Source organism: Thunnus maccoyii, chromosome 11, assembly GCF_910596095.1.
Source record: "Thunnus maccoyii chromosome 11, fThuMac1.1, whole genome shotgun sequence".
NCBI classification, from domain to species: domain Eukaryota; kingdom Metazoa; phylum Chordata; class Actinopteri; order Scombriformes; family Scombridae; genus Thunnus; species Thunnus maccoyii.
Genome location: NC_056543.1, coordinates 29,137,896 through 29,151,600, shown reverse-complemented (window position 1 = coordinate 29,151,600; position 13,705 = coordinate 29,137,896). Strand labels below are relative to the sequence as shown.

General features: G+C 40.1%; 1 protein-coding gene across 1 annotated transcript in view; it reads right to left on the bottom strand.

Moving 5' to 3' along the window:
- Positions 1-13,705, bottom strand: part of LOC121907404 (rho GTPase-activating protein 20-like) — a 36,310-nt gene that overhangs the window by 8,969 nt on the left and 13,636 nt on the right. The window contains exons 4-13 of the mRNA XM_042426933.1: positions 12,237-12,386; positions 11,550-11,591; positions 11,099-11,183; positions 10,847-10,924; positions 9,983-10,049; positions 9,406-9,615; positions 5,754-5,944; positions 4,864-5,028; positions 3,498-3,607; positions 2,747-2,936 (exon numbers count right to left, since the gene is read on the bottom strand). Of these exons, the coding sequence (XP_042282867.1) occupies positions 2,747-2,936; positions 3,498-3,607; positions 4,864-5,028; positions 5,754-5,944; positions 9,406-9,615; positions 9,983-10,049; positions 10,847-10,924; positions 11,099-11,183; positions 11,550-11,591; positions 12,237-12,386 (1,288 nt within the window). The remainder of the gene's footprint in view (positions 1-2,746; positions 2,937-3,497; positions 3,608-4,863; positions 5,029-5,753; positions 5,945-9,405; positions 9,616-9,982; positions 10,050-10,846; positions 10,925-11,098; positions 11,184-11,549; positions 11,592-12,236; positions 12,387-13,705) is intronic.

The following is a 13,705-nucleotide window of genomic DNA, read 5'->3' as shown; positions in this document are numbered from 1 at the left end:
TTCCCCTCCTCCTCTCTCTTATGTTTTCCTTTCTACTTCCTTGTGTTGATTCAATGTCTTCTTACTTTCCAACCTGTCTCATCCATTTAGTCCTCCTGCCTCTCGTCAATCACTCATTCAGCATTCCTCGCTGTCTCTCAGAGAGGGCTGCTACGTGACACTGAGCACTGTTAGGATGAGCCTGTGAGCATTTCAGGAGTCTTTCACCCATCCATCCATCAACACCCATTTCAGGCCTACACCTTCTTCTTTAACTCAATAGGATGTTATGTTCAACTCTCTCTCAACCATCAAAAAACAGGACAGAAATCAGTCAAGTGCTGTATATCAGTCACAAAATATCTACCTGCAATATAAATGTAGAATGAATGCAGGTTGAGAGTATTTTTTTGCCACAGTATACAATACTTTACCACTGCAGGACACATGGAGTACATACACTATCTGCATATGTGCGTGGGTGTGTGTGTGTGCGTTCAGAGCTGTCACAGCTGTGTGGTAGTGGGTAATTTGTGAGTATTTCTGAGGTCATCTGTCAACACATACATCCCAGAGTCTGCAAAAAAAAAGTTTTCAAGCTGCTTGTGAGTCACTTTTCTGTTGTTTTCCTGACATTGTTCCACCAATCTGATAAAGTCACTGTCGCAAAGCAAAATAAAAAGCTACACATTCCAAGAGCCAAGCTCAAATGATTTCTCTCTCTGTCTCCATCTTAAATAACACACAAACTATCTAAAAGCTATATTTACCTCAGAAGCTCCTTAACAGCTGCATTTAGCCAAAAACATTTAAATTATATGCTGTATGAAGGAGGGAGGGACACAGCAACTGAACTGAATTGGCTAAAGCTGAGCGTTCACGTGTCTCCAGACAAGGCTGGAAACCAGCCATGACTCGGCCAGGGGCCCAAGCTAGTTTAAATTGGCCCCTGGCTCCGACCGCAAGGAGGGAAATGTCGAAATCTCACTTTGTTATTTTTTTCCCAGAAAAGTTTTTTCCCAGAAAAAGGCCGCCTGTGCTCAGGCCGCACACACAAACAAGCAGTGTGCGAGAGGGAAAGTGTTATCAGGGGAGTATTTGTGAAAGAGATATTTAGGTATTTGTGGGTGTTGAGGTTATTTGTGCTGACAAGTGTGTGTGTGCATGGATTTGTGGGTGCTTGTGTGGGTCTGTGTGTATCTCAGCGAGCATTAAGTTATGCATGTGTAAGTGTGTGAAGAGAGAAAGAAGGGGGTGTTTCAGCTACACAACTTTCCACTAAAACACACACTTGGCCTAAGGATTTTGTAGGAAATTCTTTGCATGTTTTCTCAATGAACCTCAACCACCTCAAGGATACACACACATACACTAGAAAGATAAGTAAACAAGCCACCCACAGAGAATGTGTGTAACTCAACAACTGTAACTTTCCAAACTGACCACAAATCAAAAATATTTGTATGCTTTATGTCTATGTGATTTCATGATGGGATCTGATGGATGAGGGGAGATTCCTGGGCTCTGGCTGCAGCTACAGCTGGGGAATTAAGTCATTTCAGGTTAGTTTGGCTGGCCAAGATAGGAAGGAAAGATGGAGCAGAGTTGCCTCACTGCTGAGTTGACTTTGGATTTAAAAAAAAACAAACAACAATTAAGGGATGTAAGGGCTTTAACGAGTCAAAAATCAATCACTACTAATGCTAGTAGCCACCTCAAGGTCCGAGGATCCAGGTGTCTGTTACAGTCGTTCCATCAGGATACCTTAGTTCAGGTGAATCAGTACACAATGCGTATTAAAGGAATGGTTCACCCAAATTAAGAAAAAACATGTCAGAAAGGTTTTCATAGGGACTACTTTCTACCAAATTTAGATTTGTCTGACTCAAGCAGATTTGTGGAGGATGAAATACACTGCCAAAATAAATTATCATTGCAATAAACGTCAGTGTCCCAACTTCACTATTTGTGCTGCTATATGACACCAGAGGTAAGATAGATTTTCTGTTGTTGTAATTTGGATGATCCTACGCTTTAAGGGTGATGGATGGTGAACTTCGTACATACTGTAATATTATATATTTTCCTGTGTGCTTGTGTCTAAGTCAGCATGTGGCTGTAAAGCCTTCTTCTTTCCTGTCAAGTCTTGCTCTAAGCTTGGGGATTTCAAGCTCAGCCGAGTGTAAGAATGTTGTGATTTTAGCTCATGAGTGATTGTCAGTGATAACATGTGAACGTGACTGAGCGTGTGTGTGTGTGTGTATGTGTGTGTGTGTGAGAGAGAGAGACTGGGTTAGTCTGTGTGTTACAGCTGTGTGTTAGTGGGTCAGTTCCTGCTCTGAGGTCGGCACTCGCATCCACAGGGGAACCTTCAGTCTGCTGACAAATGGCTTCCAGGCTGTATGTGTATGTGTCAGCATGTCCATGTGTGTGTATGAGGGTAGTTGTGTGCGTAAAATCCCAGTTTCTTAGCTGTCTGTCAAACCCTCCTCTGTCTATCTGTCTGATCACATGTGCTTCATACATCGCAGTAACACATACACACACATGCAGAAACACTTTGCTTCTATAATTCCACTGAAATGTTAAATTCCTCAGAGTATGGCGCACACTGTCTCAACAAGCCGCCCTAACACACACACACACACACACACACACACACCTGTAGCAGTTCCTCAGATGTATAGATCATCTACCAGATCCAAGATTTAACAATTTGCTCAATTTTTCAAAAAAAACTATTGTGTGTGTGAGAGTTCCTTCTCACCTTTTTGGTGCCCTCCCCCTCCATCTCAGGGGTGCTGGGCGCCGGGGCCCAAAGCATGCTCGGAGCGATGCAGACGGACAGGTTGAATGCATTCATCTGGTTGTCGTGGGCGTTGCCTTGGATACAGTGCAGCACGGCGATCACATGTCGCAGCAGAAGCAGGTTGTCGTTGGGCAGGAGGCGGAGCAGCCTGAGAGTGATGGAGAAGAAGATGGAAGTGAGAACAGGATGAAGGACGGATGGTAGGAGACGGACAGTCTTAAAATACACACAGTCTTGGTCTTTGGTCTCTGGTTCTCATAGCGTGTGTGTGTTGTCATATTTATTATACATATGTTGTTATATTTTTTTACTGATCTCAGGAATCGCTCCACAAACATTTTCATTGTTGCTTTCATGTTACTTATATTTTATTTTCCTGAGCAGAAGGAATTTAGTTTGTTGCTTCTGGATCTGGACTGTTGCTCTCTCTGACTTTCTCCTCTCTAGACATAAAAAGGATATAATTAAAGAAAAAACAACAAAGTGTCTTTAGTAAGGTGTTGAGCAACCACAAGCCTTTCATTTACACTGATTTTTCCTTTCGTCTCTCACCCGTCTGTATAATGAATGTCTGTATGACTTGTTGTGTCTGTGCTTATGATAGACAGACAAAGAGTTACACTTTGTACACTGTTATGACTTTCATTTGAGCAGTAGGATTAGGATTTTAGCATGAACATGTTCCAGGATTTGAAGAGAACGTTCCTACCTATTGACAGCTTGTGTCCTCTCCTCCCCTCCCTCCCCCTCCATCACATCCATCCACTGGTCGTACAGATCCACACACAGCAGGCTGCCCGGAATGTTTCGCAGGAAGTCCTGTATTCAAAAACAGATGAAATGATAATAAAAAGTAAGTAGGAGACAGAGAAAAGCACAAATATGCACCATAATGAGAGTCACAGAGAAGCACTGTTTTCATTGTCCATTATATCAGAATATTCCTTTTTTATATTTTTTGGGGTGGGCAATTTATGCTTTTATTATAAGAACAGTGGAGAAATGTCAGGAATTGAAGGGAGAGAGTGACAGGAGGGGTAATATGAAGCAAAGGTCCGTAGCGAGATTTAAACCACGGACGTTGCAGTTATATGACATGCATCTTAACCAGTAGGCTACCGGGGCATGTCTGGATTTTTTGATAAATAGTGTTTCCTTTGTATTTTATCATTTAGCTGATAAACAATCAGAACTAAGGCATAATGCCAAAAATACAGAACCTAAAGTGAAGGCTTTGTAATTGTTCACTTCTTAACAGCAGCAAAAAATCCAAAGGCCTTTGATTAATGATATAAAACAGAAAAAAACAGCACATTCTACAGTTGAAAAGCTGTTAGCAGCTATTTTTTGTATTTTTACTTAAACAAAAAGAGCAAAACTTGCCACACTGTTGCTCACTGCTTGTTTATTTCATACTTTTCTGTACTTTTTATTCCAATTTTCTACAACCCCAATAAGATATATATCATAAAATTTCTAATATATTTGTCAAAATATTAGAAATAAAAGGTTAATAAGAGCAAAGATATTAATCAATATTACAGCTTCACACTATCAACAAAGTCAAAGAAGTTAAAAAGACAACATAAAGACACTATTTTACCATTTAATATATATTGTTTTATCCTCATCCATGGTGCTGTATTTTTACTTGAGCAGTGACTTGGTTACTACTACAACTGAGAATTGTTCATTTTCTGTCAGTGGACTAATCAACCGACAGCAACGTTGTTTTTGTAGTAGGCGAGGCTCTCTCCTGTCAGCTGTGCAGAAAACAGGTAGAACACGACAAAGACAGGAGATGAATCTGCTCGCTAAGAAACTGGAATCACCTCAGCTGCTCCCTGGATGCCCGACACTGCAGTGGCTGTTTGGCCTGGATGCTGAACAATGCTGCACCTTGTGTGTCTGACTGGCAGCCTGCCTGGCTGTGCAGAGACAGATTATCCTGTCTGGACTTATGTGACTTTGGAAAAACATCAGTCGTCCCTGCTCTCTGTTGTCTGGTTTCAAACAAGTTTAAACGGGGCATATCTGAGCATGGTTGTGTGTGTGTGTGTGTGTGTGTGTGTTACCTTCAGAACAGCAGCGATGACGAACACAGACTGGTGTGTGATCTCCGGATCCTCTGTCCCTCCATCTAGTCTGTCCCGCAGCTCCCGGCAGGTTTTAGCTCCTGCTGACCGCCTGAAGACGCCTCTGGTGTAGGGCCCCTCCAGGTACAGGAACACCAACATGTCCTGGAGGGAACAGAGGGATGGAGGGTTAAGGACATGAAATCTCTTCAAAGTATCTTTTTATCCGTATTTTTTTTTAAATTGCTGACATTGGAAAGTTTAGCTTATTTAAACCCTGCTGTTTGGAAGTTAGGGGAAATTGAGATGCTTTGCAGCCTTTAAATTGGGTTTTACTATAAGAAAAGAAGAACTCAATGGAGACCAAACTGAAATGGTTTTTCAAGAACTACAGTTCATTAGATTGTAAGAATATACTGTATACATAACATCCATTAATAGTGACTCCCGTTACCATATAAAACAAAACTGACAAATTTGTACTTGCAAATCAGAAATGATACCCTTATTTAGAGTATTTTATGTAATCTTTAAAGTACAATATGCTCAACATGCTTCCACATGCATCCAGCTTGGCTCTTTATAGTGCCAAGCTGGGCGTATAAATATAGTGTTGAATCTGGACTGCTAATTGAAAAAATGGAATAAATGTTTATTACAGTTTAATCCATTTATCTGACACATACAGTATCATACACTCTTATATGAGCAGATGGCGATTGCTTCCTCAAACAGTAACAGGAAAAGAATTTGGTATCTAAAATGAATCTATTTCCCCATACCCCTACATCTCCTATACAGTTCACTATCAAGCCCTAAATCATCCTGTGACCCTTCCAGAGTGGGTCCTGACCCCTCCTGCTGGCCTATGTGACCTCCACTCAGCTCACCATGACAGGCTTGGGCAGGCCGTGGTCTGGAGAGCAGACAGAGCTCAGGGGTCGTCCGAACAGCCGTCCCTGAGCAGGAGAGAGTGCAGTCGGGGACAGGGGCAGGCCATCCAGCTGGGTGTTGGAGCCTTTCCAGAAAGGCCAGTTGATCAGAGACCTCTTTCTCTTAAAAGACTTCTGCTGACCCGGCTCTGCAGGGACACAGAAGAAGAAGAGGTGAACTGTGGTTTCAGATGTAATCAAGTTGCTGTTGCTTGAGTAATGCATGTTGAAGTCACTAGAAGGCATTCAGTAGAGTGGAAGTGACTGCTCAACGATTCACCCTATTGCAAAATTTCAGCCTATGTAGCTCTTTATGTAATGTTTTTTGTTTTTTTTTAGTCTGGGTTGGATTTTCCAAAATAGGAAGTAAACTGTTAATAGTCACCCTTGAAGTTTGAGAGGAGACATAACAGGAGAGTTTAAAAGAAAGAAAGACACCAAAAAGCCATTGATTCAGTGTTTGAGAGAAATGTATGCAGACATGCGCTCATGCTTAAGAGCACCGTTTAATTTGAGGTTTGTGCCTGTATGTAGGTGTTTATCCATGCTTGTGTGTGAAAGCATAGATGCATGTAAGAGCCTCTGTGTGACCTTTAAGGCTAGTGACAGTGTGTTCCTTGTTGAGTGTTTGCTCAGTGGGACTAAGTCACAATGTCTACCTGTGAGGTTTGTGTTTAAGTGTGTCTGCAGGTCTATCATCATGGTATCTGCATGTTCTCTGTGACATAACAGCTCAGTGTGTCTCTGCTGTTAGGAAACTGCATAGTGTGTGTGCATTGATGTACACAGTGATGAGAATCTAAATCAAACATTTACTGTTAAATCTAATCTTATGAAAATGACCCCCAAAAAAGGGATGCATGATTCAAGCTTGTGTTGCCTTCATGGGACATAAAAAATAAGGAATGACTTTAAAAACACTACAGCAGGGTGACTTTCTAACACAAATACCTGCTCTGGACTAATGCCAAAAACACATTAATCGACTAGTCAATCAACAGGTAATTAATCTACAACAATTGTGGTAATCACATATTTATTTAGGTCATTTATCAAGTAAAAATGCTAAACATTAATATTTTTAGTTTCTTCATTGTGATGATTTGTTGTTTTTTTATATTCAAGTTTAAAACAGTTGGTCAGACAAAACCAGCAATTTTAAGACTCTGGAACTTGTGATAGACACAAATGATTGATCAATAAAAAAATAACATTAAACACACGTTAAACTACAGTAATATAAAAAATATTTAGAACATTAAATTGATGATGCTAATACTGATTAACTGCAGCACTGTTCTTGATTGCAACTGCTATAAATACCTGTGGACTACTGGTGACATCTTAATATTTGCAAATATATGACTTCAGCAAACCTTTTAAAAGGCCATTGTAGTGTGTAGGAACTGTGTAACAATTTAAACTTTCCAACAATCTTGAAATAATAACACTTATTTCATTAAGAGATTGTGATTTGTAACCTAGGGTGGAACTCTCCTAATAAACGAAAGATTCTTTTAGTGGGTGGAGGACCCAGCAGTCCGAAAGGCCCCGCAAAATATGTAGCATACCTCACATAGAAGTCATTATTTAACAATCTGCTGTGGCGTTGTGCCCAAATATGATCTGGAACAAAGTTCAAGAGTAACAAAATTACTGCCCTGCTCTGGCACTTCTCAGCAGGCCTCGCCATCTTTGAAAAAACAAGACCTCACTGTAAATCAGGCATTTCATCATTACAGCTTTCTAGTCAGGGAACATTTTTAGACAGGGGGAATGAGGGAATAGCAACAGACTGGGTGGGCAATGTCTGTCATCCTCCTATAATCATCTGCTAGCGTGTTACAAAACAGGTGCTAGGTACAGTATTTCTCTTCAAGGGCAATAAAGCAAAACGCTAGGCTAGACTAGTTTTGCTGGACCACGAGTCAACCTATTGAGACTTCATACAATATGGTCAACGTTGGTTTCTTTTCCTAACCTTACTGCTGTTTATTGGTGGATTTTTCTAGATGATGTGGCTCATTGTGGTGATCTGGCTCTGCAGGACATGAAAACTACAGCCAGCAGACTTTCAATGAACCGCCAGGTGCGGTTAAGCTAGTTATGGCTTCCTACAGAGCTACCATTCAATAAACATATACACGTTCGTTAGCTTTCGGGTTGGGTGTGAGCCATTAGGCCTCTATATCGGCAGGGCTGGTATGGAGCAGTTATGTAAGATGCTGTTATGCTTGAGGCAAAGGAATCTGAGGCGAAGCTTGTGGTTGGCAAACTGGAGCCTCCTTGACTGGAAAACACACACTTTCTCTCTTCAACTTGTTTCCTGTAATCCCCATCTCCTCCTCCACTGTCCTGTTTCCATCCCGGTTTCTGTATCCGCAGCTTGTCCTCTCTCCTGTCCATAAGTCATCTTGTTTGTCTTCTCCTGCTCATTTTTCTGTCCCTCTCATTTTTGAGGTCCCCTTTTCAGTTTCTCCCTCTGGAAATTCCTCTTACTCTATCTGTTACTGTCTGTTGTTTCTTTTTCCTTCACCTCCGCTGACCTTCAGACATACTCAATAGCTGTGTCATCTCTTTTGACTTTCCATCTTCCTATTCTCACACTCATCCATCCCTTCTGGGGTTTCTTCCCCTTTGTCTGTCTGACGTTTTTCTTATTTTGACACTGTGTCTGTCCTAACCCCTGCTGTAACCCCGTCTCTGCTAAAATCTCCTTTCCCACCGTTCTCATTGATGTATCCTTTTCTTCTCGTTAACCTATTGATTCAGAACTAACAGTAAGACTACATGCCTATGAGTAACAAGAATGAGCACAAAGTGAAACAAATTCCGACAAAGTACTTTCTGTTCTGCATTGATACTTCTGTATACTCATATTTCTTCTTGTGGTTTTATAGAACTTTGGAGGATTAGATTTATGGGTGGATGAATTCTTATAACTGGCCAACCATACACTTGGAAACGTCAAGTCTTGTGGTGATGAAAAAACTTTTCCCTGCTCTTAGTTTGTGAATGGTCCTGAGTGCATAAAGGTATGTGAGCATATGGACACTGTTGACAGTGGTTATTAGTCTGTTGTCTTGTCATATGTGTCAACACAAAATGCTAGACTTTTAATACCAAATGCGGATTTGATTTTCAGTTTGGAAGTTATTTTGCAAATTCATTTTTGGAAGAGACCTTGAAGCTGCAACTTTCCCAGTTTTATCCAAACTAGTGCAAATAAAAAAGAACATTATGGCTGCACAAGACCAGACTTTGAGCTAAAAGCATCAGTCACAAAAAGCATCACAGAACGTGGTAAATCTATATTCACTAGTGTTGTTTTGGCTCTTTCTCCCTTTGGTTCCTTCAGCTTCCTCTGGTAGCACCATAGATCTTCCAGATTTGTAAAAATGTTGGGCCTCTGAAGGTCAAAGAGCTTTCAGACAGTTACTTCTTACTGCCTCTTTAAGTCAACAACATGCAAAGTTGATTGTGCAGCTTTGATTCTGAAATGTATTTCTTGTGTAATCATGACCGCCAAAGTGTCAAAATCATTTGAAAGGAAAAGGTTCTGACCTTCTGGGGTGAAAGCTAATGCTGTTTAAGGTCTTGACAGTCTTACCTAGAAGTGAAGCCTGCCCCGGGGCAACCTTGCTGGGTTTGAGAATGAACTGGCACTGGGTGTCTGGAGGGAGACACTGGTCCAGCAGCAACACCCCGGGACAATCTGTTGGACTCGTTGGATCTCTGCCTGCTCCTCCTCCCAGTCCTCCACCACTGCTCCCACTATCCCGAATGTGACTCATCTTAATGCTGAAGGGAAATTCGTGGCCTGGAGGAGAGGTCAGGGTCCAGAGGTTAGAGGTCATGGGTCTGGTATGTGCAGTCTGTGAATGTGTCATGGAGCCAAGGAAAAATCTGATACATATTAGGGCAGAACTAGCACTGTTCAACTATGAATCACCAATCCAGAGTTGGGATGTTAGGAATTCAATATGAACTACAAAACAAAAGATTATGGTAACAGAACTTCACAGAAAAACCACTGTGATTGAAAACAAAACACTAACTGCTCTGAAATGTTTCCAGATGTTGAGTTTTTGGTGTACCACTAATGCTTGTACAGTAGTGATCCCCCACAGTGGGTATACTGTGTTTGAACAAGAAGGTTTTACAAGTAAAATGACAGGTGGGCTTACCTATGAGAGGATATGGAGGGTCGTCCTTACTGGAGCTCACCCACAACCTGTAGTCTTTAACACAACCCTAGAGATAGAAAAAGAACAGGTTCAACACATTCATTATAAATTTAAAACCTCTTCTGATTCTTCTGCATACCTTACCCACCATACCAGTCAAATGCTGACTGTAGGTCTGTGCTGTTACAGTGGAGATTGATTTGAGTCTCACAACCAGTCACACTTTAGCTAACCAAATTTGTTGGCCAGTTTTGTCAATATTACTGCTGTGAATGCTAATTTCAATTTTTAAAAAAAGCTTAACCCATTATCTTTACTCTTGATAGCCCCAAAAATATTCAAATATGTCACAGCCACCCTTGTGGCAGTACAGGCATAGCACTGCTTTGAGCTAAATGCTAACATCAGCATGCTAACATGCCAATAATGTCGACGCTAACATGCTAATGTTTAGCAGTTATGTTTAGCCTACTGTGTTCACCATTTTAGTTTAGAGTGTTAGCATGCTAACATTTGCTAATTAGCACTAAACATAAAGTACACCTGAGGCTAAAGGGAGTGTGTTAGTTTTGCTAGCATTTGATCATTAACTTTTTAAGCATTGGATAATTAGAAGTTTTGACCTCATTTTGGTGTTATATCACCACAGATATTACTATTAACACTTTGGACTGTCTAATATTGATACTCTTGGCTAGATGTTCATCAAATGGTTCTGTAAATTAAAAAAATATATAACTGTTACACCAGCCTAAAAGCTAACAGACTTGATAGCTACATTAGACAAGTATTTTGACTGAAACTCTGAAACACATTACAATAGTCATTAGTAGTGAGTATTAACAGTGGTCTCTGTATACTCACTGATATGCCAAACTGCAGCAGAGCCATGCGGATGACATCAGTGGTGCTGTCATTGTTGCTGACCGCAAGGGTCTTGGCCTAGTGGGAAAAAAATTGGAAAGATTATTGAAATATCTTGTTGTGTGTTATATAAATGGTAGTATTGGTAGGGATGTCATTAATTTAACACTTAGAGATAGATTAAGTGATCCAACATTATTTTTTGTGCTGATGGAGGCAATAAAAATCAGGAAGGAAAGAAGAGAATCTTACATATGCACAATTTCCAATATCCTTTGCAAATATCTTTACTGGAATGGTCTTGGGGTCATCATTCTCTTTTCCCTCATTTATCCGACTGAGTGTATGGGAAAAACAAAGGAAGGAGTTCAGTGTTAGTAATAAAAATATCATTTTAATATATGTTAAGTTTATTTGGCCAATGCAGCACTGTGATAAGGGAGACTGACATTCAGTATGTAAAATATAAAGTAATTTAGCTTATCTGTGAATGAAATGTATGCATAAGTTATAAAAATATTAGCTATTTATTTACACTGTGATTGTTCTCATTCATGTTGAGCGAGCTTCTATTTAATCACTTCTGTTCCATCCAAATCAAATCCCCCGTAAGGGAAATTGGATTTGCAAGATAAACTTTAAGCAAAACAACAAAAACAAGCCATTACACAAAAGGTAGCAGGGGGTATAACCAAATATTTACCTTTTGATGAGTGCCAACCATTTTTCCTTGTGCTCCTCGGAGCTGAAAAGGAGAGACAAGAGTGATAAAACATAATCAGAGGAAATCATGTTAAAAGCAACTGCCTGTTTTCCTCTGTTATATAACCCTCACTGGCCCAAACCGCAGACTTTGTCGATTGCATTCCTGGTGATATATAATGGATGTGTGTATGCCAGTGAGGCAGGTGCAAATATACAGTGCAGCATGTATGGATGTATTTGGATGTGTGTTGCATATTTGTGCCTGATGTGTGTGAGTGGTTATTTACTGTAGTCTTACTGGGTGGGGTTGGGTTGAGCAGCTTTACGACTGGGAACTGCCTTCACACTTAAAGGTTTATGGATTTTGTGGTTTGCGTGTTCAGTTTTTAGTCCCCTGCTATAATGTATGTCTGCATCTCAGAACATAGTGTACTCTCTCAGAAGTATATTGGGGTGGGATTTTAGAAATATGTTTAGTATGCTTGGCTTGAATAATTCTCATGCAATGCCGATGTACTGAGTGAAATTATTTAAGAGGAAATTAAGGTATATTGATTTGCTCCTATTTGATCAAAGTAAGATAATCTTGAAAATAAAACAGTTCTCCTCCCAGGCATTCCTCTGATTGAATGTGAACAACTTATGCTGTGTGTGTTTTTGTGTGTGTGTGTGTGTGTGTGTGTACCTGAAGGTGGCCACACAGTTGCTCGTGGGCCAGCCCATGACGAAGCTCCTCTCTGGGTTAGTGCTTCCTTCGCACACCTCCTCCATGCAGCTGGCCATCCACATCTCACACACTCGGACTTGGGCCTTCACCTTGAAATGAGTGGGAGACCTGCAGAAAACACAGTGTGCTTTATTATACTAGACTAAGGCTCCAACTCATGATTTTCATTATGTTAAATCAATTAATCTAATCAGGTATTTTATTGATAAATCATTTAGTTTGTAAATTGTCTGAAAATATTGGATGTCACAATTTCCCATGGCCCAATGTGACATCTTTAAATTGTTTGTTTGTCTGGCCAACAGTTCAGATACTCAATTTACACTTAACACTTATTTACATTTAACATGTAAAACAGAAAACAGCCAATCCTCACAATTAAGCACCAAATATTTATTTTAATAAATTACTTAATTATCAAAATTGTTGTTTTATTTTGTTTGTTAATTTACTGTCAATCTGCTAATCAATTAATCAATGTTGTTTAAGGATGTAACTAAAAATTATTTTCTTGGTCTTGATCAGTGTTTCCAAAAGCCCAAGGTGACGTCCTCAAATGTCTGTTTATTGTCATAGAGGACTAAAGAAACCAGAAATATTTACATTTGAGAAGCTGGAATCAGAGACTTGGACTTTTGTCTCAAAAATGACTCAAAATGATTATGTGATTATCAAAAAAGTTGTCAATTAATTTAATAGTTGGCAACTAATCGATTAATTCTACAATCAACTGATTCTTTAAAAATGGCTTCAAGGAACATTTAGGAGAAATCTTTGAAACTCCAGAACATTCTGTTTAAAAGCTCACATAAAAAATTGAAGGTCCCTTCTCAAGGAGTTCCACAAGGAACCTACTGGGAGCCCCTGAAGTTGCCATCTTCAAAGAACATATTTCTATAAACCTCTAACATATGGCAAACCTTAATTAAGAAACACTTAACATAGAAGCAAAATATTAAAAGATTGGGCTATTTTTGGAGTTTAAAAACAGGCATGCTCAGCAGAAGTGTATTTATCCACCACTTCATCTGTGATTATAGATGGAGAAACTCCAAATGCACACATGTGGGACACACACACACACACACACACACTCCCTGCTATTTCAAAGATATGAAGGCAGACAAACACACATACACAAAAATGAACTTTTTTTTCTCCCTCTGCAGTTCCCCTCTGTCAAATACACACATGCAAACACACATTCCTCTAACTCACCCTGTGTTCAGCCACAATGTAATAAAGCCAATTATAGCATATACTCGCTGTGCTGGAAGGGTCAGCTCCACCCACTGGCACATGACTCCCAGGATGGACCACAGAGGTCCCGCTGTGTCTGCACTGAGGGGTGTGTGTGTGTGTGTGTGTGTGTGTATGTGCTCGTATACAGTAAGTACATAAGACACAGAGCACAAGTACACAGAGCA